This window comes from Xiphophorus maculatus, chromosome 3 (assembly GCF_002775205.1).
Source record: "Xiphophorus maculatus strain JP 163 A chromosome 3, X_maculatus-5.0-male, whole genome shotgun sequence".
Taxonomy (NCBI): domain Eukaryota; kingdom Metazoa; phylum Chordata; class Actinopteri; order Cyprinodontiformes; family Poeciliidae; genus Xiphophorus; species Xiphophorus maculatus.
The window spans coordinates 3,559,718-3,586,351 of record NC_036445.1 but is presented as its reverse complement, the minus strand read 5'-3'; the positions used below and the strand labels follow the sequence as shown (position 1 = coordinate 3,586,351).

General features: G+C 37.8%; 1 protein-coding gene across 6 annotated transcripts; it reads right to left on the bottom strand.

Moving 5' to 3' along the window:
* Positions 1-184: 184 nt before the first annotated feature.
* On the bottom strand, positions 185-24,953 carry mag (myelin associated glycoprotein). 6 transcript variants are annotated; one of them, XM_023331204.1, is made up of 13 exons: positions 24,864-24,953; positions 16,123-16,242; positions 13,274-13,376; positions 9,721-9,796; positions 9,248-9,616; positions 8,871-9,167; positions 8,504-8,761; positions 6,779-7,039; positions 6,240-6,548; positions 3,857-3,956; positions 3,154-3,250; positions 2,837-2,890; positions 185-2,568 (listed from the first exon to the last, which is right to left on the bottom strand). In XM_023331204.1, the coding sequence occupies exons 4-13, from the start codon at positions 9,764-9,766 to the stop codon at positions 2,410-2,412; spliced, it is 1,950 nt and encodes a 649-aa protein (XP_023186972.1). In that variant the 5' UTR covers positions 9,767-9,796; positions 13,274-13,376; positions 16,123-16,242; positions 24,864-24,953; the 3' UTR covers positions 185-2,409. The 6 variants fall into 6 exon arrangements, with proteins under 6 accessions (XP_023186972.1, XP_005808621.1, XP_005808622.1 ...); XM_005808564.3 differs by lacking the exon at positions 24,864-24,953 and adding an exon at positions 20,468-20,671; XM_005808565.3 differs by lacking the exons at positions 2,837-2,890; positions 24,864-24,953 and adding an exon at positions 20,468-20,672.
* Between the last annotated feature and the right edge of the window lie 1,681 nt (positions 24,954-26,634).

Here is a 26,634-nt window from a genome sequence, read left to right as displayed (position 1 = left end):
AAGAACACTGTCTTAATAAAAGGCTGAATTAATTTGAATTGGTCAAAGCTGACAATGTTTGTATTCTGTAATAAACAGAACTTTAAAAACATTTTTCTAATAGTTGTGCCATTCTTACCACACAGATTCTGCCCTCTCTTGGTGTCAGACCATATATTAGCAATTACCATTTTTTTTGTCATTATTTCTTTGACAAACATCCAAATAGGACAGCATATTACAAACTGGAATCTTGCATATAGATTTTCTTCACACTATATATTTGTGTGGTACCTTTGTGATACCTTGGATAAAACCATTGTATTTTTTAATAATTATGACAAGTGCATCCATTACTTTGAGGTGTTACAGAGGAAGTAAAGAATCGACTTCCTTTGGAAATTTACAACTAGTAAGGCTTCATTTGGAATCACTTAGCAGCTGTTAAATGCTGTCTGTATTGCATGACTATTGCAAAGAAAAAAAATCATGCCAACAGAATCCAAAACCTATGCAGCATGAGCAGATGTAGGTGTAATTTGGAGGTGTGTCCTTATCGATCACTTAGGGAGCCAGCTTCTATGTATAGTAGGTTATATTCTGGAGTGGAGAAGGAAAACTGGATTATTTGTTATAGGTGGTCAGGAAGATTCTTTTAGTTTTAACAGTGGGGGAACCTGAAGCCGAAAACTGGCATTACAGAGAATTTCAATAATATGATAGAAATCCTGCCTGCATGGTGAGTGTGGTTAGGAAATATCCTTGACAAGACAAGACCGCTTGAGATAACAAAGACATGCAGGTACACACCAACCCAGCTGGATGGATGCCACCCCATTCCTTCGTATCCAAAGATGGGTTATGATATGTTGCTACGACAAATTTGTGTGCATACACCAATCAGTCAAGGAACTCTCAAGGTTCATGCAAGCCCACAGCAGTCAATCCTGGCACTTATCCTGGCTGACTTTCAAAGTCACAGTATGGTCTTTATCCAATGAGAAGAGTGCCTATAAATCACAGCATATATCACAGCCCTAAATTTATTGTACATTAGGGAGTTTAATAAAACTGAGGTCTTAATAAATATTTTAAGCTAGTTGATTTTAATTTGAAATCAGTGAAATTAAGCAGGCAGTTTCCTTCTGAATTTTCTGATTTGACTAGTTAAGTTCAATATTATTTAATATTTGAAGCCTATATTAAGACAGTGTTTATCCAAACTGGCTCTTGAAATGTGTAGTGAGACTGCTTTTAAATGTGTCAAACTGGTGAAACACACATGCAAAATATGTTGTAAACACACTGCCATCATCTTCTTCATAAATATACATCAATTTTATTTATTATAAGACATCATTATCAAGTTAGACTATTAGTGTGCTTTAATATTACATCACAGGTTCATCAAATGTATTTGAGCAGCACAACCAGTTGACGAGTTGGCATTACTTTTTTCATTCATAAGTTTGATGCAATCCTGTGGGAAGTTAACAGATACCCCACAGATCACAGACATCTGATCTTTCGCCACAATTTCAACAGACACGCATACAAACACACACATTGTCTAGAAGAGATAACACTTTGGCCCCACACACATTTATATGTTGTGCTTTAGGTTTGTATTTTCTAGAATGTGTGAGAAAACATTTTTTGGAGAAGAAAATAGACATTTTGCACTTACCACAATAAGCGAAAATTGATATAAATTAAGGGAAAATGCTTGAAATGAATTGTGGCAGTTTTTGTAAGTGGGTGGCATGTCACTTAATCTTTCAAATTGCTGTCAAACGTAAGTGACACCTTTCTGTTTCCTGTGTCTACTGAGTTCCACAACATATCAAATACAGTAATGATGAGGCAAGATACCAAGCTATATAACTCTGTTGTGCCTCGATACATTTATGTGCTTAAGATGTAATGAACCAGAACCAGAAAAGAGAGAATTTAATCCCTGTTCAGAAAACTGAAGAAAAACACAGTAACTCCTTGCCCTGATGCTTCGACCGGCAGCAGACGCAGTGACAATAGTCAGACAGATCAAATAATGAGGCTGATGAGACACGGATAACTACAAGAATAAAAAAATATGAAATGATGTAGAAACAATGCACAACAGTTGAATCTTGTAATTAAAATAATGTATGATTTTGTCCTGTGAGTCCTGCTCCATCCTGGAAAACTGGCAGTTTTGAGTGGCGTATAAAAAGGATATTGCATAAAGAAAGGGGCACCTCAAAGCGAGAGGCCACTGTCAGGGAGTTGTACATTATAAATTATACATAAGGATAAAAAATGAAACAGTGAGTCACCATAAACAGGGAGAAATCCAGTGAAGGAGTTAATAAAAGTTTTTGTTGAAGATGTATGTAACTCGTGGCTGCCACTGCGTCTCGCATAGCCGAGGGATCAGGGAAGGATCGCGATTCATTTGGCTTTGATTTCTGTGTAGTTGCTGCCGTCATCTCCCCTCCCGGATGCCCCCTCCCTGGGCATGGCGCCAATAAACTCCAGAGAAGCGTAATTCAGCTCTTGCCTCTCCAGTCCTGCCACAGAGCCCACAGGTTGGTAATCCCCGTCTTCTCCCTGCAGACAGGAGGAGCATTCACCACCACTAACTATCAAGATCCAAGGCATGAACAAAAATCAGTTAGGAGTTACTGGTTTGACATAATGACAATAGGACTGGCGATGTTTGGTGTTAATCTTGCGGTTTGTGTTACAAATGAGAAAGCCATGCAGAAGGCCTTTTCGGAAACAAATTAAAGTGAACAGAAAAGAGAAGCTGATATGCAAGGGGATGCATCTGTCTCTGTGGCTTGTGTTTTAATAGGGATTTGTTTAGGAACCTTACCGTAGTCTCCTCTAGAATGGAGTTAAACTTTGAGCCCAACAGCTCTGTCTTAAGCTGTGCAAGAGTTAGGGGAGAGAAAAAACAGACAGAAAACGCAGAGAAGCGATGAAAGCAGGAGAAAAACAGTGTTTCGAAAGGTCATTGTTGGAGTTATTAGACTGCTAGTGGGAGAGATTACTTCATGATCTCTTTTCAGAGCTTAAAATGGGGTCTCATACTATTTTCATTACACAAAATGTTAACCCCAAACATTCTGAGAATGGTCGTTCAACCCCTCCGTATTTATAATCTGAATTATTGACATCATTATGTCTCACCACTTTCTTCCTCAGATTTTGTTTGTCCTTCTTGACTGCGCTGTAGTACAAAGCTGGGTTCTCCAGGACCACGTCCTGCCTAGGGTTGCCATTCTCTCTGGGGGACGGAGTCACATAATCAGACTCGGTCTCAACTGCCAGTAAAGCTGGGCGACACGCCAAGCCTGGGCATCCATTTTAAAACAAGCTGTTTAAGGTTATGCTGGAGGCCGTCTTTGGCTGTGAGTGACGTGGTTATTTGATGGGTTTAGTCGCTGAGATCGCTGTTCTACTGAAGAAAGCTTGCAAATTTGAGGATCGAATGAGGCCTTGGGACTAAATTAAAGCACCTTGGTTAAGAGGGCTACCTGGGTTGTATTTAGAACAGCAGGTCAAGGATACGGAAGCAATGTCAGAGCAGAGAATCATGCCTGCAAAATATAAGGTTAGTCCAGCTTGCTTACTACCCCCACAAGGCAGCCAGTGTGAATTTGCAAAGATTTCATCTCAGTTTTGTTGTAGCAAATAAACTGAAATTGCTTTAGACAGAAGATTCTCACGTCCACATCAATCCCACATTCACTCAAATACAATCTGCATACGTGTGTTTTAGAATGGATGACTAGGCTTAAGTGTTTCCAAGGATCTCATAAAATTCTTAGAAAGCAAAACAAAGACTTCCGTCTAACATTGTCTTCTCCATTAGTTTGTTGTTTATACTCACTTCTTGTTATTCTGGCCCACATATCTCACTGCTGCAATAATGAAGGCAATGACTGCAACTCCTCCAATGGTGCCAACTATAACTGCCATCATGTACTTTTCTAAAAACACAAAGGTGATGGACTGTAAACTGACAGTAACATTTGCACAAATATTGCACAGATAATGTTAAGCCCAAAATTATCCATACCCCTGGACTATTTTGAATATTTAAGACTATTTTTTTTATTAAACCAATAAGTTTGTTGAATACTAAATCTGCAATGGGGTATGGATATATTTTGACTCAACTGTAGAAAAGGTGTTCAACCAGTGATCATAATGTAGACACGCTACAGTAAATGCACAAATATTGTACAAACTATATTTCTCATAAAAGCTTTACTTTAGCAAATGTAACCCGATTAGTCAGTCAAAAAGGTCATTTAGTTCTTTGCTTTTCAGTGTGAAAATAATAATGCAAATAAGTTGGAATGATCTGTTCCTACTTCTCTTTTAGACATAGTGAACTTCCTAAACATTGAATCTGGAAATGTCTTTGTGTTTACAATCAACATGTTGAAAACCTTCTCAAAAAGCTACTGTTCATTTACGGTCTTTTATTGTTAGAGTACTTCTGCAAGTGATGGAAGGCTTGCATAAATCACTTCTTTATTGAAAAATAAAAAGTTGCTATGTTATCTGAGCTAAAAGGAGGTATAATCCAGTTTTAAACTAAATGTAAAGGGCCAACAAGCTCAGCCCTAATAATATCACCACATATCAGGAACAATGTCTCCACTCTGTTTTCCTCCTATTTTGTCCCTTGTGGTCATCACTGTCTCAGCACAGATTCTTCTATTTTCTCATTTTTGACTCAATCTCATGTAATTTTCATTTAAAAAATGTGCACAGTCTTTGACATTTTTTCTTTTGATTCACTGGCCCAGGCTCGATGCTTCATCAGAGTCAGTGATGGTCATGTTCTGACTTCCTTAACATACCCATAGCTTGAAACCAGACTGCACAGTTAGTTGCACTGTTGCTTTGCAGCCAGAAAGTCCAGGGCTCAAATTGTAGCCTGGGCGCTTTCTGCATCCAGTTCCCATGTTCTCGTTGTCTTCTCTGCAGATTCTCTGGCTCCCTCTCACAGTCCAAAAACATAACTGCTTGGTCAACTGGTCTCTGTAAATTATCCTCAGGTATGAATGAGTCCGTGTAGGCATTTAGAAAACTCCCAGGAGGAAGGTTATTGGAATACAATAGATTTGGGTATATTGGGATGTATCACATCCTAAAAACAGTAGATGTTATGTTACTGAAGCAGGAGAAATAGTGCTTTATTTGGGATTTATTTTTGTTGTAGATCAATACAGATTTAATTTACTGGAGCAGAACAGAGTGTGTGTGATTAATTACAGTCTCTGAGCCTGTTGTAATGAAGGGCCAACATCAGCAGACTTTTAAAGTAATCCAAGAAATCGATACAAATCCGGCGCTCAGATCTGAATAACTATGGTAGATTTTTAGAATCATTAAAGCCATCTTAAAACTTTCACTAGGTTGGATAGGACATATTGTGCACTGCAATGTATGTTTTTGCTGTGCTCATGTCATGCAACAATCAAAATACCAGACAAATGAGGTACTAACCTGGGTGATTGTACAAACACTCCAAAAAGGTAACTGTTAAGGAAATGGCCAGCTGTAGGATAGCAGATATGAAAAGGGTTGCATTGTGATTTTATTTTTTTTTCCATCAACTTTATACCAATGTGAGAGCATTAAAGGGAAAATTTCTTTTGGGGAGAATCTGAGAGTCAAGTTGTAGAAGGAATCTCCAAAGAATTATGCATATCATCCCTATTTATACATTACAGAAAATACAAACGCCTGCAACATCTGGTTTCAGTTATTACTCAAAAACCATCTGCAATCCTAAGATCATATCTCCTTTAGCATTCCCAAGGTGTGCCTGTTGTCATAAGAACCTTGTACCCCACAGTCAACCTTAGACAAACAGGAACTTTGTCAAAAGGGGGTGTGGAGTGTTAATGACAAAAAGTCGTATCTCCTAGAAAAAGTCTGACATCTATCATTTCTTCAAACACATAATCTCAGGCTCTAAACAAGATGAAACTATATTAGAAATCTATCACTTATATAAGTGGAAGGCAGCTCACTGAAAGTGTTTTTTGCTAAAATATACAAATTATTTTCTCTACTCCTCCCTGTTAAAATAAACAGGTTTTAGTTTTAATTGCTTAAAACGCGTTAACCATCTGGTTCTGCTGTAAAAAAAAAAAAAATCATATTTCATGTTTAAAATCAAATTCTTGAAACTGTGTTGGAAAAAGGAAAGGACATGAAAACAGTCAAAGCAAAGATAAACTCTTTGAACTCACTTTCTTGTTGGAGCTCCAAAAGGACGCTCTCCCTCCCGTAGATGTTGTACATGCTGCAGTGGACGTTCACGGCCGGCCCGTTGTTGTCGGCCCGCTCACCTTTCTCCCGTAGTTTGATCATCGCAGTGGATGTGTGACCGTCCGTGTGAGTATAGAAGTTGAACCGACCGTCGGTTTCGTTGATGGTGATGTTGAGATCAGGGAGGTAAAACTCAATCGTGGGTTCAGGGTTTCCCACAGCCACACAAACACACTGGACGCCCTCCCTCACTACTGTGCACTTTGACTCCTCCAGAAACACAGGGGCATCTGTTAAAAAAGGACAAACAGATATAGGAGTTGATAAACAGAACATGCCTGTAAAATATTTAAACACTATCGACATGTTGTCAATAAAGTCACCTTCTAATCACTGTAGGATAGATGAAAAGATATAGACAATTAAAAGTTTCTACAATCGCCATTACGATATTCCATTTCTATAAATATACTACCATAAATTTGTCAATGAGAATAATCCAGGACAATGAGGCACTCACATTCCACAGTGATATTGAGGGAAGCGCTGGTTCGTCCATGCTCATTCTCTGCCAAGCAGCGATACTGTCCTGTTTGCTGAGGCGTGATATCCATGATCTCCAGCACAGAGAGCTCGCCTGCAGTTATGGAGCCTGCCAGCTCCCCATCCTTCAGCCAGGTCAGGGTTGGAGCCGGACTCCCCATGGTGTTACAGTGCAGGGCCAGTGAGGAGCCCTGAACTACTGTCATGGAGTCATTCACAACAGGTTCACGAGGAGGGTCTGTAAAAAAAAAATAAAATAAAAAACCAGGGAGAATTATTATTAGAGTTTGTTTTTATCTGCTTTTTATCTGATTTTTTCCAAATCTGCTACCCAGATTTTGAAAAAAAAAACATTTTATTGCTGATTGTTAAGAATGTTCTCACAGTAACAACATATATTTAAACCTGACAGCAGTTTATTGTCTTGTTATGAGGCGATTGATAAGCCAGTAAAAAGCTGAAAATCAATGCTATGACAACAAAACATCTCAGACATTTCAGTAGAACAGATAATATCCAGTCACAAAAGGTATTTAATACCTCCATAAATCTCTTGTCTAAATACACTTTATCTGTTTAAAAAGAAGATCTAATGACTCAAAAGCTTTACTACAGTTCTAAAGTTCACTTTCAGTTTTAAAACTACTAATGTAGGGGAGTGAGTTGATTCCCAGGAATAAAATTAAATTTAAAATTTGTCACCGAAAGAATAGTTTTAAAGACTGTATTTTAAAGGAATAGTTCAGAGGTTTATTAAGTATGGCTCTGTTCACAGACTGTAAGATCATAATATCTCATTTGTATTAAATAACTCTCTTCAGACATTTACTTAGTGCAAATTATTTGGTCATAGAGGCAAAAACTAATGGTAATTAAACAAGGATCCCAGACCAGAGCATTTTAAAACAATCTCAAAACATAACTTCCTTTTATGCAATTGCTATTTAAACACCTTGCAATTATCACCAGTGTGTTGGTCAACTATTTCCACAAAAATATAAAGGGTTAATGGAGTTAAGCAGTGGTGCATCACCAGTAATCTTACTTTTTGAAACATATATGAAAAGCAGAACATGCAGTGCTTTCAGTCAATTAAACTGATGCAAAAGTAAGATATAAAGAAGTAATTATTTAGTGGTTTAGATTATTGCTATTTTACTGATTTTAACACTGCAGTCCATTTATATGGGGTAGTTATAATGATCTAAAACAATTTACATGTTTCGTTTTTTGCATGTGTTTCACACAAGAAGATCACATGGGGCGCAGTGCCTCTTATCTCTATTTAAAGTTTAAATAAACATCACATTTTGTTTAAATAACCAGCTAGTGAATAGTTGACTATGATTTAAAAACAAGGCATCCACAAAAAAAACAACATGCTGTTTTTGATATTTGAGTGTTTTTAAGAAGCAAAGTGTGAATTTTAGAGTAGGACCTATTTGGATTACCCAATACTTTTATCCTGCAGGACAAGCTAATCTGAATAACAAGTGCATAAAGGCATCAAAAGAGTTTTCTACTGCAGGTAAGATACTAACTTCTTATAACTTTTGAACCAAACCTCACTTCAAGCATCCAAAAACTGTCTTTTTTTTCTCTGTATACTAGAAAACATCCCTTGCTAAGACCATAAACTGCAGACATTGGAAGGAAAAAGAACAATTGTTCTCTGGAGCTCATTTTCAGTCACCAGACTTACATTTCACAGCGAGGTACAGTGATGTGTTCATCATGCCATAGCCATTGTCTCCAATGCAGGTGTAAATCCCCTCATTTTCAGGCGTCACATCATCAAGGGAGATAGAGATGTTGGATGCTGTGTCCCATAGCACCTCCTGGCCTTCGAACAGCCAGGCGACACGGGGAGAAGGGTTGCTGTCCACTTCACAGTGCAGTGTCACAGAGCTGCCCTCCATCACTTCAGAGGATACGTTCACCCACACTGATCGTGGAGAATCTAAAAGGTAACAAAAAAATTTGGTCTTTGTTTCTTGGCACTCACGTTTTCAGATGCCACATCCAAAAAGGAGACCCACACATCACCCCAACGCTTTCAATGCACTTACACTTGACATCTAATGAGATGAGCCTCTCATAGACCAGTGTGGTGTTGGGGAAGTAGACCCTGCATCCCAGCAGCTGGCCATTGTGCATAGGTCTGGGTGTGAAGGTGAGGGTGTTAGAGATTACTGCTGTATTGCTCTCCTCTGTGTATTCAGCGCTAAACACCGGATCAGGCAGGTAGTCTGTGTACATCCACTGGATCTCTGGAGTCATGTCTGGGCAGTTATCAGGAGCGTAGCACGTCAGCTCCAGGCTCTCATCACTAACAATCTCCTCTGGTACGTCAATGTTGGGCTGATCTGCAGAACAGAGCATAAACATCCTCAGTTTAAGTTTGTCTAGGTTACCAATGAGAATATTTGCTTTATTGTTGGCTCACCTAAAACTTTGAGCTCAGCATAGTCTGGGTAGGAATATTTGTTGGCTCCACCAACGTCCGCACGGAAGTAGTATCTACCTGAGTGCTCTGTGCCAACATTGCCAATAAGCAATGTGCAGTTTCTCTGGTTGAGGTCACCCAAAAGCTTGGTGCGGCCCTTGTAGCTCTCGTGCACAACGTCTGTGAGTGATTTAAAGACTACAGGAGGGAACAGTTGCGGATAGGGCTGGCCAAAATACCAAATACCATGAACACCCCGGGCGGGCCTGATTCCAGATGGGTACATGAAACTGCATGGGATGACCACACAGGAGTTTGTCATGGCTGAGATGTCCCGAGGTAACCAAATATTCCACTGACAGTTGGCATCTGTACAAGTAGAGGGAAACAGAGTCAAAGTTGATGTCCATCATTTCAAAGTAGAAGAAAAATCACGTGATTCCATTGATTATGAAAACACAGAAATGTATTACCACTGATAATTAACAGCAGAGGTATGAGCAGCTCCAAACACCACATTGTCTTGGCTTAGCACTGGACCATAGACTTCTAAAAGAAACAAACACACATTCAATTACAGCACAGCAGGAGGGGAAAACTCTGTATAATGTGTATGCTTGGATTATACCAATGCTGATCAGATAAACTAATGACTATTTTACCCACATTAAAAGATTTACTTACCAGTTTGGTCTATTTGTTTTTTATTACTGGAATAATCTAAAACCTTTATTTTAAATATGTGGAAAATATATTTTGATCAAATTTTGCCAACCCTTGACTAAAGTGTAGTGAAGTATCTAAAACACTTTCTGTCAAAATGAGTGAAGCACTCTTAACAAACATGTTTTGGGTACTCTCAGTGAAGAATCCCTCAGCTCTTTTGACACTTTGGCACTTATGATGGAAATGTAGAGGCAGAAACATTTGTGTGACAATAACAAAATGATGATGATCCTCCAATTTGCCTGATCCTCCAATAGCTGATGTTTGAAACATATTTTTCTAAACACTTGAGAAAAAGTCATTTTATATTAACAGCTGAAATGTTCACATGACAAAAAACATTTTTTTTACATTATTTAAACTAATACAATTTCAAGTTTTATTCTAGGAGTGCACCAGTTGCAGTTTTCTGGCCTATCACCTATTACCGATCTTTTACGCTTAACCTGACGATTCTGATGGTGGCTGATACCAGTTTTTTTGTCTGAAATGTTGTTCATTATAGCGAGAAAGTTGTTGAGTTGGCAACACTGGGGTCACTATTGCTAAATGTAAACGTGCAGACATAAAGTGGTGGGCCGGTCTGTCAGTCAAAGCTTTCTCACCAAAGAGCAAAAGTGAAAAGTGTTTGATTCTTACACATTTTCCAAGCTAGATCAGATTGGTGGATAAGATTGGCTTCATCTGTAAAAATCGGCCGATCACCAATCTCCCAAAATTAAGGAAATCGGCACCAATAAATCGGTGCACCCCTATTATATTCCCAAGTTGCAAAAGTAAACATTATTGTGCCTCTAAGAATTGCACAATATTATTACTATGAAGCCATAAGGAGAAATACACTGACTCTGAAAACAGTTCATATCTCAGTTTATGTGACTAAAATTTATTTTATCATAAATAACTTCACAATGTATTCCACATTTGATTTTTATATTTCTTATAAATTAACTGAAAAACAAACCATTTTCTTATGGAGAAAGCAATACAATAACCTGGTTGCATAAATGTGTAAATCTTTTAACTACTTAACTGATTCAGAGTTTTTGAGTTCACAGCTGCCACCACTTAAAGTAAATCTGATGAACAGTAAGCAAAGGTCAGCTGTCCTGGTAGGATTTTACTGACATTTGCTCATTCACATCCTTCAGCTAAAGTCATAGCAAAAGTGGTTACAAGTAATGAAAATAATTTCATTTCTTGAATTTTTCAATTTCAGTTCTTAATGTTGATGTCCCATTTGCACATCACAAAAACCTTGTATTTATTCACATGCTTTGGGAATCCACTTTAGTTGCCAGAGTAAAACAGATAAAATAATGAATCTGTTTCTTCTCATCAGACCACCATGTATCAACATTCCACACAAAAACAAATAATTCATAATTATTTCACAGAGTGGATGTCATGTCACTGTATAGGAAAGGAACAATGACATTTCTAGAGCAAATCTTTAAGATTTTGTAAAATTGTATTAATATATTTTCTAAGTTTTATTAAGCACCAGATTACTCTTTATCAAAGTACAGAGCCCTCTAGGGGACATGGGGAATTTTTTTTTTCTTTTGCGTTCCCTCGCAAAAGTTTTGCGTTACCTCGCAATACTGTACTGGTCAGTTATGCAGCATAACTGAATACTGTAAGCCTTTCTTACGGTGGGCGCCGTACTTTATGCTTTAATATAAGGTTATGTGAGGTATTTCCATGAATTTTAATATCTTTTTGTGAAATATCTGAAGTTTTATATCTTTCTTTAGAAAGGCACCACAAACCTACGATATAAACAGAAACCTTCCGTAAGTAGGAAGGAAATAAAAATACATTATAATTTGGACTATTTCTGAGTTATTATCGCGGGTAATAAATCATCTTACAGTTTTGATTGTGTCTCTGTTGTGTTCGTAGTCTGAATGGTTTAAAGAGCTGCTTTCAGTGCCGCTCCATCTTAGCCTTAACAGACATAAACATGCAGTAATAAATGAATCGATTTTCAATCAGTGTTTTGCACCAAACAGTTAATAATAATAAACAAGTTTTCACTGAGGCTCTGTAAGAGCCATATGAATGAAATAAGTAATTATTGATATGACAGGAGCAGCGGCTTTGACACTTAGGTGTGTCGACGTGGGAGTGACGTCACCAGGTATGAATGGGAAGGATACTGGCTTTGTGTGTATTAAGAAGCGGTGAGCGGGGCGGTCAGTCCTTGCAAAGTTTGGAGCATAATCATCAAAATGGAATAAATCGATAATTGTGACAGAACAAAGAAAAGGTTTGGAGTTGATTGATACACCGACAGATGAGATTCCCCGAGTTAACCCAGTGCGGCCCTTTACCATCATTAGTTTGTCGTGTTTTTAATAATAAAAACTTGTTAACAGTAAAAACTGCTTGGTGCAAAACACTGATTGAAAATCGATTTATTACTGCATGTTTATGTCTGTTAAGGCTAAGATGGAGCGGCACTGAAAGCAGCTCTTTAAACCATTCAGACTACGAACACAACAGAAACACAATCAAAACTGTCAGATGATTTATTAACCGCGATAATAACTCAGAAATAGTCCAAATTATAATGTGTTTTTATTTCTTTCCTACTTACGGAAAGTTTCTGTTTATATCGTAGGTTTGTGGTGCCTTTCTATCCTAAGGAAAGATATAAAACTTCAGATATTTCACAAAAAGATACTAAAATTCATGGAAATACCTCACATAACCTTATATTAAAGCATAAAGTACGGCGCCCACCGTAGGAAAGGCGTACAGTATTCAATTATGCTGCATAACTGACCAGTACAGTATTGCGAGGTAACGCAAAACTTTTGCGAGGGAACGCAAAAGTTTTGCGAGGTAACGCAAAATGTTTTGCGAGAGAACGCAAAAGTATTGCAAGGTAACGCAAAAGTTTTGCGAGGTAACGCAAAAGGTTTGCGAGGTAACGCAAAAGTATTGCGAGGTAACGCAAAAGTATTGCGAGGGAACGCAAAAGTTTTGCGAGGGAACGCAAAAGAAAAAAAAATCCCCATGTCCCCTAGAGGGCTCCGTATCAAAGGACTGCTTAAAGTATTCAGCATTATTAAAAGTTTTTATCCATCAGTTTAACTAACTCCAGTGGTACTTGTATTAATCTTACTTTACTCTGAATCCACTCATTAAAATTAATAAAAACGTGCACTGACAGACTGCCATGGTCATAACTTCAATTGTGAGATGTAATAAAAATTAAAAACATATATTTTAAGAGTCATTTTTGTGCCTTTGGACACTGATTTGTAACTAGCAAAGTGAGGTAGGTTTTACCTTGAAATGCTGATAGTTCACAACAGACTGAATGACTGCAGCTTATCGACAGCTCCACTAGAGGGTGTTTACTCACACCCAGACAGCTTGACAACCCAGTTCTCTACAAGAAAGAAACAACAAAAAAAAAAAACATTACAACTCCCATCACCATGATCTGGCGATTACATCAGACTCATTCTGACACAGAGTAAGGCCCATAAACGCAGCGTCAGTGGGCACCTGCTTGCTCCCCCTCTCATTATGGTGGCCATACGTAAGACCTCACGATGAATGACCCTCACTGTTGGTTGAGTTCTGACATGAAGCCAAACACCAGTCACCACACATCATGTCATCAGTAGATTACTGATGCTATTTGTGCTGTGCTAGAATTAAATCAGGAGTGAGGGAGCGAGGGAGGGAGTTATAACACTACACACTGATGACAACGTGGGTGTAAACAAGTCTCACTGGATACATTAGAAAGTCAATACTGAAAAAAATGCCAAAAAAGTGAAGCAAATTAAAAATGATTATCAAATGCTCACTGTAACTTTGTCCAATGTTGATTTACATCACATTTTATCAATTACTGAGTCAATGAGAAGCTGTAATTTCTACCAAAGTGAAAATAACACTTTGAAACACATTAAAAGCTTTGAATAAAACCAACATTAAAGAATATTGCAGGTATTTTATGTCTTTTGCACAGACCCAGTGCAAAATACATAAAATGCCTTTTGCACTGGGCATGTGACCTTTTGCTAATATAGCTCCAACAAAAGGTCACATGCTCTGGTTAAAAGGTAAAAATTCTGAAAACATATGCTACCAATATGGAGATCAACTGCTCTAAATTTGGCATCACAGAGAAATGTTTTCACAAATTTAATCAAAAGTATGTTTTTGAAGAATCTTTGATCAATTTTGTATAGTCTTGAACTGTTTATATATTGTGGATTTGCTGCATGTCCCAACCTTAAAATGATCATAATACCAAAAAAAGATGCTATTTTTATGTCAGTGCAAAATAATCCTGCTTAGGTCTAAGCAGTCTAAGTATTTTATTTGTAAAACTACAGGCGCCCAAATGTAGTCCAAATAGCAAACCATCATTTGACATGACTGCCAAGTAGAAATCTACAAATCAGATTGGCCAGCAGCAATGTAAGGCAACTCCCTGACTGTGCAAGCAAGTCAGTAATAGGAAACTCACTGGTTTCTGGACTAACAGAACATAATACTGGATTCCAGAACTGAATTTGGGAATGACAGAGTTCAACTTAGCCACATTACAGTTTCCAGTTTCAAGTCCAGAAACCAGTGGGGTTTCCAAATTGATATCCTTAAAGATCTACAACATAGCATAGCATGCTACATAGCATCAAAAATTGTATCAACAAGCACAGCAAAGAATGCTGTGTACTGCTGTTTGTGTAAAAAATTTATTTCTATGCAAGTCATTACAAGCGCAGCTGCCGCCAAGTTACTTTACCAAAGTCCTTTACAAGTTTGTTGTTTGCACTAGACAATCCGATGGAAATATCTGATGAGAATCAATTGAACTTTCAGCTTCAGGTGATCGCTTAATTAAATCCATTTTTTAATCAACCACGTCATTTCCACAAGAATGTTTTAGATTTTATGAAAAATCACGACAAACTGAGGTCCTGTTATACAGCTGCTGAAAATCAATATGTTGGTACTTGTTATATAAAACTGAGATCAAAAGTAAATATTTTTATATTATTTTAATAGACAGTAAGGAGTATATTTTTGGTGAAAAATCCCTTCATTAAATTCTTGACCAAACATTGTTTTTGTTTCTTTTTCTTGACAGCTAAAACCTGACCTGATGTAATAATCAATGTCCAGAAGAATTTGAAATCATGTGAATTTCTCCAAATCTCTCTTATAAATCTTATGATTCATAACATGGGAGTTTCCAAATTCCTTCTGTCAGTTTCGTGGGTTTCCATTTCTAATATTAAACCTAAATTTATAACAGTTTTAAAATGGAACAAAAACCAAATGTTCACCAACAAAAGGATGAAAAATTAATAAACATGAAAGACCAAGAAGAGGATTTTGGCTTTGTGGTGCAGCAGCCGGTGTGTGCAGATGGCGAGATTGGGAGTGGATGGTGCTTCAGAGCTTCATGATTAACACATCCCATCATCCCCCGGAGAATCCATGACCAATATTAACTTTGCTGATGGACAGCAGGGAACGTTTCTGTTTGTTTGACATGGCCAGGGATGCGTCATGCTGCTCATCATGCAGCCAAACCTCCAGACAAATAGCCACATAACTGGTGATATTTCAACATGTTATGAAGCTTGTCTGACTGCTAAATAGTTCCAGTTTCATGCAAGTTTGACCTTTAAACCTGCATGCTTGTTCATTTTAGCCACATGGGGGCAGTAGAATACATTTCTGAGCAGAGCATCCTCACACTTAAGGCTAATATGATGACCTTTCTAGCTGTTGACTATTCCAACACTTAGAAATCTGAAGCAGCATTAGCATGAAGTAGATGGAAAATGAAATCTCACAAAATTAATTGTGTTCTAAAGGTGACACAGACAAAGAGATGCTTTATGAGACATTCAGGCCTGGGACAAGAGCCTGGAAAATCTGCACTCTCAACAAAATGCCAAGAGCTTCATGAGTATGATCTGGAGAGAAGGAGGTTGTGCAGTAGCAACAGCAGGAGAAAACAGAGCAGTGCAGCCAGGCATGGCCAGTGACACCACCACCAACCTCAACAACGGCCTCATTGATGGAGCAGACAAACGGCTGGCACAGAGCACCCTGCATACGTGTGCACGCTTACAGGGCCCACACAGAAAACACTTGCCTCATACCAGCCTCAGCACCAGGCTCCTGCTGCCTCGCAGTCCTGAAGGCTTCTTTTTTTGTTTTCTTCACGTTGTTTTTGTTCTCCCCGGGCTGGTGGTCTCACTCCAGTTTCCAGATGTCAGAGTCTGTGTGTAAGAACACAGAAAATGTGGTAATATAGCACTGTTTCTTGGACACCAGAAGAATGGAGCCTGTCTGGAAGTAGGCAGTTTTAAGTATGTCCTCCGTCATATTCAGAGATGTCAGTGGCCCACTCAGCATTCCTTCCCTCTGTTTTATGGTTTTCCTACGATGTCTTCACGCCTTGATGTCTGAGTCAGAGGCTGGTGCGACTTAAACTTCACTCTTTATCTTAATAGTTGATTTGTAGGGGAACCGCTGGCAAGTATTAACAAATACAGCACCTTTGACAAGGACTTTTGGTTACATGAGAGCATAAAGAATAATACACACTGTTTAAAACGCAAATACAAGGCAGAATAAAAAAAAATTCTCATTAAGACTCACAGGAAATATTTCATCCCACAGATTTCTACAGTTTTTGCTTTTGTGTCACAATTAACTGTTTCAAATTAAAAAAAAATTAACATCAGGCAACCAGAGTGAATACAAAATGCAGTTTATTCATAAAAGGGGAAAAAACTATCCAAACCAAAATGGCTCTATGTGAGAAAGTATTTGCTTCTTAAATCTAGTAATAGAGCATGCTAGTCGTCCACAGTCAACAATGAGACAACTGTATGTTTTTGTTTTAAATGCTGTTTTCATAGCATTTAAAAAAATGCTATATGCTATTTTTCAAATGCGTTTTCATAAATATCTTTTGCACATTCAGCCCAGCAAGTAGAATTCTTTCCCAAAACTGCTGGGAATCATCAAGGCATTTTTAGCAAATATAAAAGCAATCATGGTAAAGATTACTGCATTAATCATTGTGGGGAAATTATTTTGACCTTGCAACAGAAACATAAAACAGTAAAAATATAATTACAGTAAAAAAAGAGCCTTGAGGTCTTTTGATGGATGGACATGGGGGTTGTTTAGCAGTGGTTTTACCCTTGGATTCTAATTTTATTCATTCTATTTTTTTATTGCTGAATCATGAACACTGTCTTTAAATTAGGCAACACTAACCTTAACTAAGGCAAGTGAAGCTTGCATATCCTTAGCTGTTCAATAGGTCTGGCACTAACCAGTTTTAGCTTATGAAATGTAACAAAACATTGTGGTCAATTCAGTGTATTTGGTTTGCTTAGCTTCTTTCCCTAAATAAATGAAATTTGAAACCTAAAATGTGTAATTAAGTAAGTTGTCTTTACATGGTTGATGATCTGAAACATTTGAGTGAGACACAAAATACAGAAATGCTGCAAGAGGCAAGCAATTTTTCTCATCACTGTAATAAATAGAGAAACACAATCTATTAAAATTAAACAAAGAACTGCTCTGATCTGTTAGGACCACATGGCTGATCTTTGCTTAGAAACTGCTCCAGTTGCATAAGTAAAATCAAATGGTCATTATCAAGAAACCAGAGAAGCACTTAAAATAAGTTTGAAGTTAAAACTTTTGATAATTTTTTTTAAAAGGTCCATAATATTCTGCTTCTTGGAAACAGTGATCTGATCTAATAGGCTTCCTGTCCAAGATTTTAAGCTTCTAATTATATTTTATCCTCAGAGGCTTTATTATTGCAGATGCAGTTTGTGACTAAGAGGTTAAACAGTAATTTTATGTGAAAAAAAAAAACATCAGCGCTATTCCTGCTTTAGCATGAAGAGAGAAGCAGCGATGACTCAATATCACTTTGAATAAGGCGTCATTAGAGCAACATATGAAGTGTAGGAGGAACTTGTGAAAAATATGATTATGTAAATTGCAAATTTATATTACTTTGAAACACTTTGATCTTTAACTTTATTTTTTCAACTGCATCTGAACAGCTCTATAATTAGAGCCAAGAAAGTGTTTATATCAGCTTTGATTTGTGGGCAGATTTTATGTCTTTCCAGGCTCATGTAAATCTGATATTTGCCCTGATGAGGAATGTGTGGAGGTGGGGTACACAAGCACAGATCCGCTGAGAGGTCCACCTAGTTTACATACTAATGCAACAAGGCTAAATTGTGTCTCCAGTGAGCAAGGTTCTCCAACGCCTTTGTTGCAACTGGAGTGCGTCACTTGAGCTGAAAAGCCTTCAGACCACAGGCCGAATGATGGCATCGAATGAGGTCAAGGGAATCCCTCTGCAAACAGTCTGGAGAGGAGCTGAAGTGAAGAATGTTACATTGAGGCACTGGAGACATGGACTAATGAATAAGCAGCATGCCATAACCCCCTACACATGCATGCAGCATAAGGCAAGCTGGCTCAGTCTTTGGTGTAGGGCACATTGATATGTGACCTTCCTCCACACTCCCTCTGCACTGGTTGTAAATTAAGCATGCACTATTGTCCTGCTGGGAATGAAGTCATTGTCCATCAGATCAAACTTCATATGCATTATCAGATTGGTTCTCTCACAAATAAAAGTTTAGATATACATTTAAAGAGAGAGTTTTATCTAATATTTATATGGCGTTGAAAGAGATCCTTCTCTAATCAAACTTCAGTGGTATTGCTTGTTCAAAATCATTCCTTTGGGATATTTGTTCTACTCCAGCAATCAGCCCAGATAAATCAGGTCTTGTCACCTTTGATGATTCATCTTTGCAATTGAAACTGCTATTACAAAATCAATTGGCTGTGCCAAGGAGAACCTTTTCATTGTTAATATCGTCTGCAGTCCGTCCACAAGAGCAACGGCTCAGCTCCTTAGATGAAGGGAGGGAGGGGAAAGAATGGGAACCTTGTCTGCAGAACACTGCCCATTGTGCAGGGGAACAAACTGGAGGAATTTTTTCCGGAACAGGCTCGCTCACAGCTTGCGCTTTGCTGCTTGCCTGTGACGCGCATTGATCCACCACAAGCTAAGGCTCCCACCAAAATACTCAGAGGAGCAGATGGTCTTAAAACATGACTGCTCCCCTTCCCACACATGGAGCGCTGAGCTGTGATGAGCACACACACACACTAAAAGACACACGGTATAAACATTAAAAAGAAGATATGCCAGCATCCAGTCACACAGTCTGTCAAAAGAAAGGAAAGATTAGACTTTTATGGGATAAAAAATAATTGTATTAAATTTGTTTTTTGCTTATAATTTATGAGATCTTTAACCATTTTTACATTTTCAGACATTTCCTCCTTTAGATCTTCAGTAGGTTTTCACCCTGTTTTCTATTCAGTTTGTACTGTAGTTTAAATTTTAAAATCCACTTTGAAATGTTTCTCTCCCACCATCGGTTTAATTGTGAGTGTTTTACCAAAAACATATATCAACAAGGAGAACTTTAGTTAGAAGATCCCCAACAAAACAACAAACCAGGAGCACAAGCAGCATTTATTTGTATTCTTTTCCACCTGGCAAACAAAGCAAGTCTGGCAATTCCCATCCCTGTGAGCAGATGGTGAACCACAGGCCTCCACTCTCATAAGAGTGCACTCCCTTCCGCTCTGAACTAAAGGAGGTGAGAAACAGAGCTGTCACCTGTTCGCCATCATATACAAATGAAACGCAGCCCCTTCCAAAGCCTTCTACTTAACTAATTGTTACAAACAGAGAGAGGTCATTTTACATCATCACACGTCTGGGTTGGTTGAAAATTTAGATGACTGAAAATTCATTGCACTCAAATTTACACTGGTCATAGAGGGTCAATACTGGCTCTGGTAAAGAAAAATATATGTTTTTAGCTTAATATTGCAACCTAATGCGGATAATGTAATGCTTAATTTTGCTAGAGTGAGAAGAAATGCTAAATCAATTGCAAAGCCAAACTTTTCTATCTAGCATTTGGTTAGATGTGGAAATCCATTCGATCAATAAAAGATCTGCAGGGCGCTAACAACTCCGGCACTAACTCCTGTTCTCTAATAATTGGCAGCTCCGACTAACATCAAACACCCTCGCTCATGTGTGAACACTTGCACATCACCACAAGCACGTTCGCTCATCCAGGCATTTACGAAGGAACAGAGTCATACACACTTATTCATTATCCAATGCCATCTAACCTGTGACTCATTCACTTTGAGCTCTAGCTCATCAGTTCTGAGGGCGCACGCAAACAAGAGCAGACTCCCATCATGAATGTTGATGTTTGATCTTATAAACAAAGGAGTATAAATTGGAAAGGAAAACAGGCTTGCACAATACACACAGTGCGCTTGTCTCATCTTGCTTCCTTCTTGCAGGAAAATATTACATTTGAATGCAAGTCAGATAAAAGATCTGCTGCTCCTCACCTGTGTAGGTGACTGTGGCCAAAGTCCAAATGTTAGCAGCTCCTCTATGAGTGGTTCTAGCAATCTTTCCTCAGATACCCGCATGTAAGCAGTCACACCAGCAGAACCTCTCGCCACTCACAGTACCAAGCCCCAATAGTGGAGAATAAACTGCCCTCCCCACCACCAGTGCCGACATCAGCCCCCTTCTCTTATGAAAATCAGCCCTTCAGTGTAGCAGCATTGTTCTGAAGCTTCGCCCAAAGGCTCAACCATTCATAAATACATGGGGGACCACAAAGGGCCGCACTGTCTCAACTTTCCCCAACATGGGTGAGGCTTTGAATTTCAAGGCGTTTCGACTCCATTTGTCCAGTTGGTCTGAGCTGGATGAAACTGATAACTTTTGATCATTTAGGATTGATAGACAGCATAGTGTTTTATTCTATAAACCAGTGAAGAAGTCATGAAGGGAAAATAATGGAAGTTAAGAGGAGTACAAGGCAAGGAGTGAAAAATTCTTCATATTTTTTAAAATGTTCTCTCCAAAAACCTATTTAAAGTCAAGCAGAATCATCATTTTTGCCTTTAAAATAATGTTTCCAATGTTATGTTTCAGAAGCTAAAAAAAACCTCCGAACAAAGCAAAATATGTGCCTGTTTTATCCCAGCAAAAATAAATCTGTGGTTTGGCCTGGCGGTAGCTGAAGATGCAAAGTTATTCACACCTTTTTTGTGTGCAAAAATCTAAACAACAATTATATTTGAGGGATTATTAAAACAAAAAGAGTATAACCTTGATAGTAACTTCAGCAACAAAAAAAAAAAGAAAGTCCCAGGCTGAAGTCTTTTTAAATTGTTCTGTCTCAGCAAACTTCAAAAGACCCACCCAATGAGTTAAAGGCATCATTTAATGTAATGGACCATGACACAGCTAATGTACATGTAACTCATATTACATGCACATGTACTTTAAAGACACCTGGTCAGATGATAGCGAGATGAATGGGGATAAATGTAGGTTCATACTGGAAGAAGACATGAGAATGGGACAAATGTTCACATTGGGACAGTGACCCTAAACATCCAGCCAGAGCCACAATGATCTAGAACAGGGGTGGGCAATCCTGGTCCTAGAGGGCTGGTGTCCTGCAACTCTTAGATGTCTCCCTGGTCCCACACACTTGAATCCAATAGCTGAATCACCTCCTAAGTGCAGTCAGGTTCTCCAGAGTCCTGCTAATGACCTCATTATTTGACTTAAGTGTGTTGAAGTAGAGATACATCTAAAAGTTGCAGGAGACCGGCCCTCGAGGTCTGAAGTTGCCCACCCCTGATCTAGAAGCATATTCATGAATTATAAGGGATCAGTTTATGCTAAATATTTCCTTATTTGAAAAAAATGTTGAAAAGTCCCTTTTCTTTGATGTTACAAATACACTTCATTTTGTATCTGTCTATTGTATGAAATCCCAATAAAACACACTGATGTTTTTGGGGGGATTTTTCCAATGAAAAAGTTTGGTGATCTTCATTAAATAAAAAATACTTTAACAATGTCCATTTAAACCTGCTAAAAAGCTAATTAAAGAACAGGCTGACTATTCATGAAAATAATTTTATTTTGCACATACAGTACAGACTGACGTGTTTTGTATGAAGAGTTGCGTATGAACAGCTTCTCTATTACTATCTCTACAAGGGCACTTAACACTCCTGCATTGCCATTAGATGGCTCACACAGTCAACTGGTGTCACTCTGAAGCAGCTTTTAAACATGACTCTATTTTCTGCCTGAAGCTAACCCTCACACTGAGCAGGACAAACTGAAGATATGGTAATCCAATGATAAATCAGAGTTGCATGCAAGATTTAAATCTTGTGCCTTTTCAAGCTCTGTTAAACACTTAACCAAATCTATATATATATATATATATATATATATATATATATATATATATATTTTTTTTTTTTTTTTTTTTTTTTTTTCTTTTTTTAAATTTATTCAGTTTTTTTTTCAGAAAAATATTTATAATAATTGCCTCAACTTATTTTTGGCTTTCAACATTTTTAGTTAATCCAATTTAAAAGATTTGCAAATCATTACCTTCTAGTTATTTCTTAAGGTGTCAACTAAACTAAGTTGTGATGCTATTAATAAACACATTAACCTACATGGCATTAGCATTGTCTACAGACTTGCATGGTGCTACGACAATGACATGAAAATCCAGGACCAGCTAACAAACGCTGTCCCTCCTCCTGAAACAGTAGCCATTGTCCCCAGAGGGCTTCTGGGACAGAACAGCTCAGCTCGAGCCTGACACCGCACAACACTGGGAAGTCGATGCACACAGATAATTGTCTTTTAATCAAAACAATCCCCTTTTCTCTGCTCTTGCTTGTTTGTCTTTGTCCCTTGTTCAACCTTGCTCCGCTGGTTGTAACTTTTATGAATTCTGGCAATTTTAATCAGTCACAACTTGGGCGTAACTTAGGAATTTTGGGTTTTATACAAGAGTAGTCAATGCTGATCATCAATAAATTAGCAAAAGATCTTGCAGGAGTGAAACTCAAATGACCTAATCTTATTTATAGGTTTATATCTAAGTTTAACTAATGGTTTGTGATGTTGATGTAGTAACATCTAACCTGAGAGAAGGCAGACCTAACATTCAGAGATTGTCAAGGAGAGATATTTTTAACCTACAAATATCGATGATTATTCATCGATATTTGATGCTAACTTATATCCTTTGTATATTTTTCCATCTCTTACCTCACAAGTGAACGTCATTTCAATAGTTTATCCCTGTTCAAAGACTAAGCACACTTCCGTGATGATTCCTAGGTTTTTTTTGGTTTTTCAAATGACTGTGTCCAGCAAAAGTCAAACTTTCCATAATCCTGTCCTTGTCATATTTGATGATTGAGAGGTGTTAAAATCAACAAGGAAACTAACTTGCTGTGAGCTGTAGCTCACATGGTGTAAAATTCATAAAACAGGGTTTAAGAGGAAGATCATCTTCAGCTAAAACAAAAATCAGACAGAATCCCTTCTTGGTCACTTGACAGACACTTAAAACAATCAAGCCTTCAAAAAGACTATTTCAATCAACTCTAACCACAAAGATCCAAATAAAAGCACTGTAAGCACACACACACACACACACACAAAAAACACATTTTCACAGCTTTACGGTGCGGTTTGGGGGCCAGAGAGGTTGTGGGGGGAATGTGTGGGCGGGTGTTGATGGGGGTTGTTAGAATTGTGCTGGACAGAGACAAGCAACAGAATAGCACATAGAGAAAGGATCCATTGTCCACCCTATCCACTTTATTGGACAGAGGCGGAGGTTGGCTGCCATTAGCAAATGAATAAATAGTTGGAAAAATGCTAATACTTCATATCTCACTGTTTCATTTTGCAGGTATTTAGACAAACTGCTTAACATATCCTCATTTGATACATAACAGAACCCTATTTGAATATGAAAAAAATACCAATTTTGCATGACCTCATTTCATTGTAAGTCAATTCAAAAGTTTTAAACACCATGTTAAGGGAGACTGAATAAAACATAAAAAAAAGATGTTTAATAAATAACCGTTTCAGTTGCATATAATCACAAATCATGAGAGAAAACTTGGCTCACAAGTGAAAATTGAAAAATTGTTGACCTCATTTAGGGTGCTTGATCCTAAGCTGTGGCATGCTGCTGTCCTGGGTTAAAAGGGGTTTTTACTCCCAAAGGTGCACCGTATCAGATTTGTCCTACTTGGTTTATATCCCCTTATTGTACTCCAACTGTCATTGCTTGGATTTAGATTCTGTTTGACTCACAGCTCAGTTGAGGTCTTTGACACACTCAACAGAATGTTTTTGCATTTTCTTTTCGTATTAGTAGAGATTAATTGAAACTATCAGCATATCCTCTGATATAAGTTAAATTTTATGATACATACCAAACAAAAAAAATATGTAAGTAGTGGCTGTGGTGATAGGAAAAGTCAAAACCTGTGATCAGATAATATTTTAAGATAGAAAACATTCTAAAGGATTTTAATCAAAAGATATGTAATACATTATACAATTACACAAGATTATGTACTACGATGTATTATTTTAAGCTCTAACCCAGAAGACATACCGTAGGTACATATAGACATATTGTGCAGTTTTCCATATGTGAAGAAGTTCATAGATCAGAGATACAACATTGCAATCAGATAGCATCATATAGTTCTATTAAATTATCACTACCACACATTTTGTTGAAAGGATAAAGTTTTACAGTTAACACATACATTCATGAGTGACAGAGGAGAAGAAGAGAATAGCAGGTTTGATTGTTTCTAAAAGCAAAATGTAAGATTATTATAAAAACTGCCAGTTATAGAGCGAGATTTCTCTTACCTTATCAGCTGATCTGATCAGAAGCCAGTGAGAGTCCTTCTCTCTCCTTCAACATTTGTTTACTCTGCTGCTCTCCCTCCTCCCTCTCTTTCACTCTCTCTGTGTCAGCAGATTGGCTCTTTGGCAAAACAAACCTGTGATTTTTTTTACAGAGAAAAGGCAGATTCCATAATTATTTAATCAAAGACTAATTATATGATACCATGTAATATTTTTTATTGTCAGGACAAGTCTGAAATGTGTGCTACATCGCAGCACTTTTGTTGACAGACTTTATGCAAACAGACAGGATCAAAAGTATAAATTGTGTGAGGAGTGGATGATGGCATTCCGCATTAGTTAATGTTCAATGTTTAATTTCAGGGTTGACTGATAAAAGCATTTCTCATTTTAATTTTAATAAACCGTGGAACCCTATATCTTCCACCTGATGGTAACGGTCTGTCTTCATGATTCAGAGTGGTCAGAATCATGACCACGTCAGTTTCATAATTCAGTTTCAATTAGTTAGTTTCAATTAGAACCAGATAACTACAAGTGCAACGATCTGAGCAGTCTGAAAATCAGACAAAACAACAACACATAACTGTGAGTAGAGCTTAAAGTACATGCAAATGTATTTTTATCTTTACTGCAAAATAACGCTGAGTGAATCATGATATTAGAATCAGAAGTGTGAGTATAAACTGAATGATTTTTGTTAATCACCTTTTATAGTGACCATCTCACAGGATGCACTTCACTTGCTGTCCGGTGTAGTGATGGTTTCAGGTCTGGACCTTCAGAGGCACATAAAAACAATTACAAAGCCAGCCTTCTATCACCACAAGAAATTTCCAGTGTGACCAGCAGGGGAAGCACTAAAGGAATCATTTCCAAACAAGATATTGAGAAACTTAAGAATTGATTACCGTAACAGTGTCTCTGCAGGTCTGCCTAAAATGCAATCAGACTACAGCAGCTAATCCAGAATGCTGCTGCTAATGTTATCACTAAATTCAGGAAGATAAAGCACATCACCTCAGTTCTAAAGTCATTGGCTCCCTATAGCTCAGAGAATGGACTTTGAAATACCTTAGTTTATAAATCACTGAGTGGCTTACACCAAAATACATTAAACACCTGTTGTCATTCTATCAACCTTACGGACTACCCAGGTCTTCTGGTTCTTGTTTGCTCTGCATCCCCAGAATCAAAACAGAACATGCAGAAGCAGTACTCAATTTTTATGCTCCTCCAATCTGGAACAAATTTCCAGAAAACTGCCAAATGCTAAAACACTGATGTTAGAATAATTACGTTTTGTTATTCTTAGATTAGTAGTTTTACTTGTTTGTTTTTCATTCATAGGTTTAGTACTCACACCCCAGAGAGGAGGAATTTGTTAAACCGTGTGAAAGACAAAACTTGCTCTTTCCCTAACCTTGAAGTTGCAGCTGCTTACTCCTTAAACGGCTTGTGCGTAGAATGTTAGTTTCTGTTCTCCTTCTCTGCGTTCAGAATAGCCGTCCCTTCACATTCCATTCCTGCTCTGTTTTGTAATAAAAGACCAGTTCTGATGCAGAGACAGAACGCATGGTAAACACCTTGGAGAAGTGGTTTGCTATGTTTTCTCCTTTTGTCAAAGATTTGATTGAAAACTAAAACGTTGTCTGTGGTTCTCTTTTTTATGAAGGTTTGAGAAATACCTATCAACTGAGCTCTTTTAAATCAAGGCTAAAAACGCAGCTGTTCAGAGCTGTCTTCTATAAACACCTGGAAAATCATAAAG

Bases quoted from the DNA above. Each gene is read 5' to 3' on its own strand.
- mag (XM_023331204.1), bottom strand. From the start codon at position 9,766: ATGTGGTGTTTGGAGCTGCTCATACCTCTGCTGTTAATTATCAGTG. The intron at 6,549-6,778 runs GTGAGTGCCTCA...CTTTTTTAACAG, and splicing joins CCTCAATATCACTGTGGAAT to ATGCCCCTGTGTTTCTGGAG. The intron at 2,891-3,153 runs GTGAGACATAAT...ACTCTTGCACAG, and splicing joins AAAATCTGAGGAAGAAAGTG to CTTAAGACAGAGCTGTTGGG.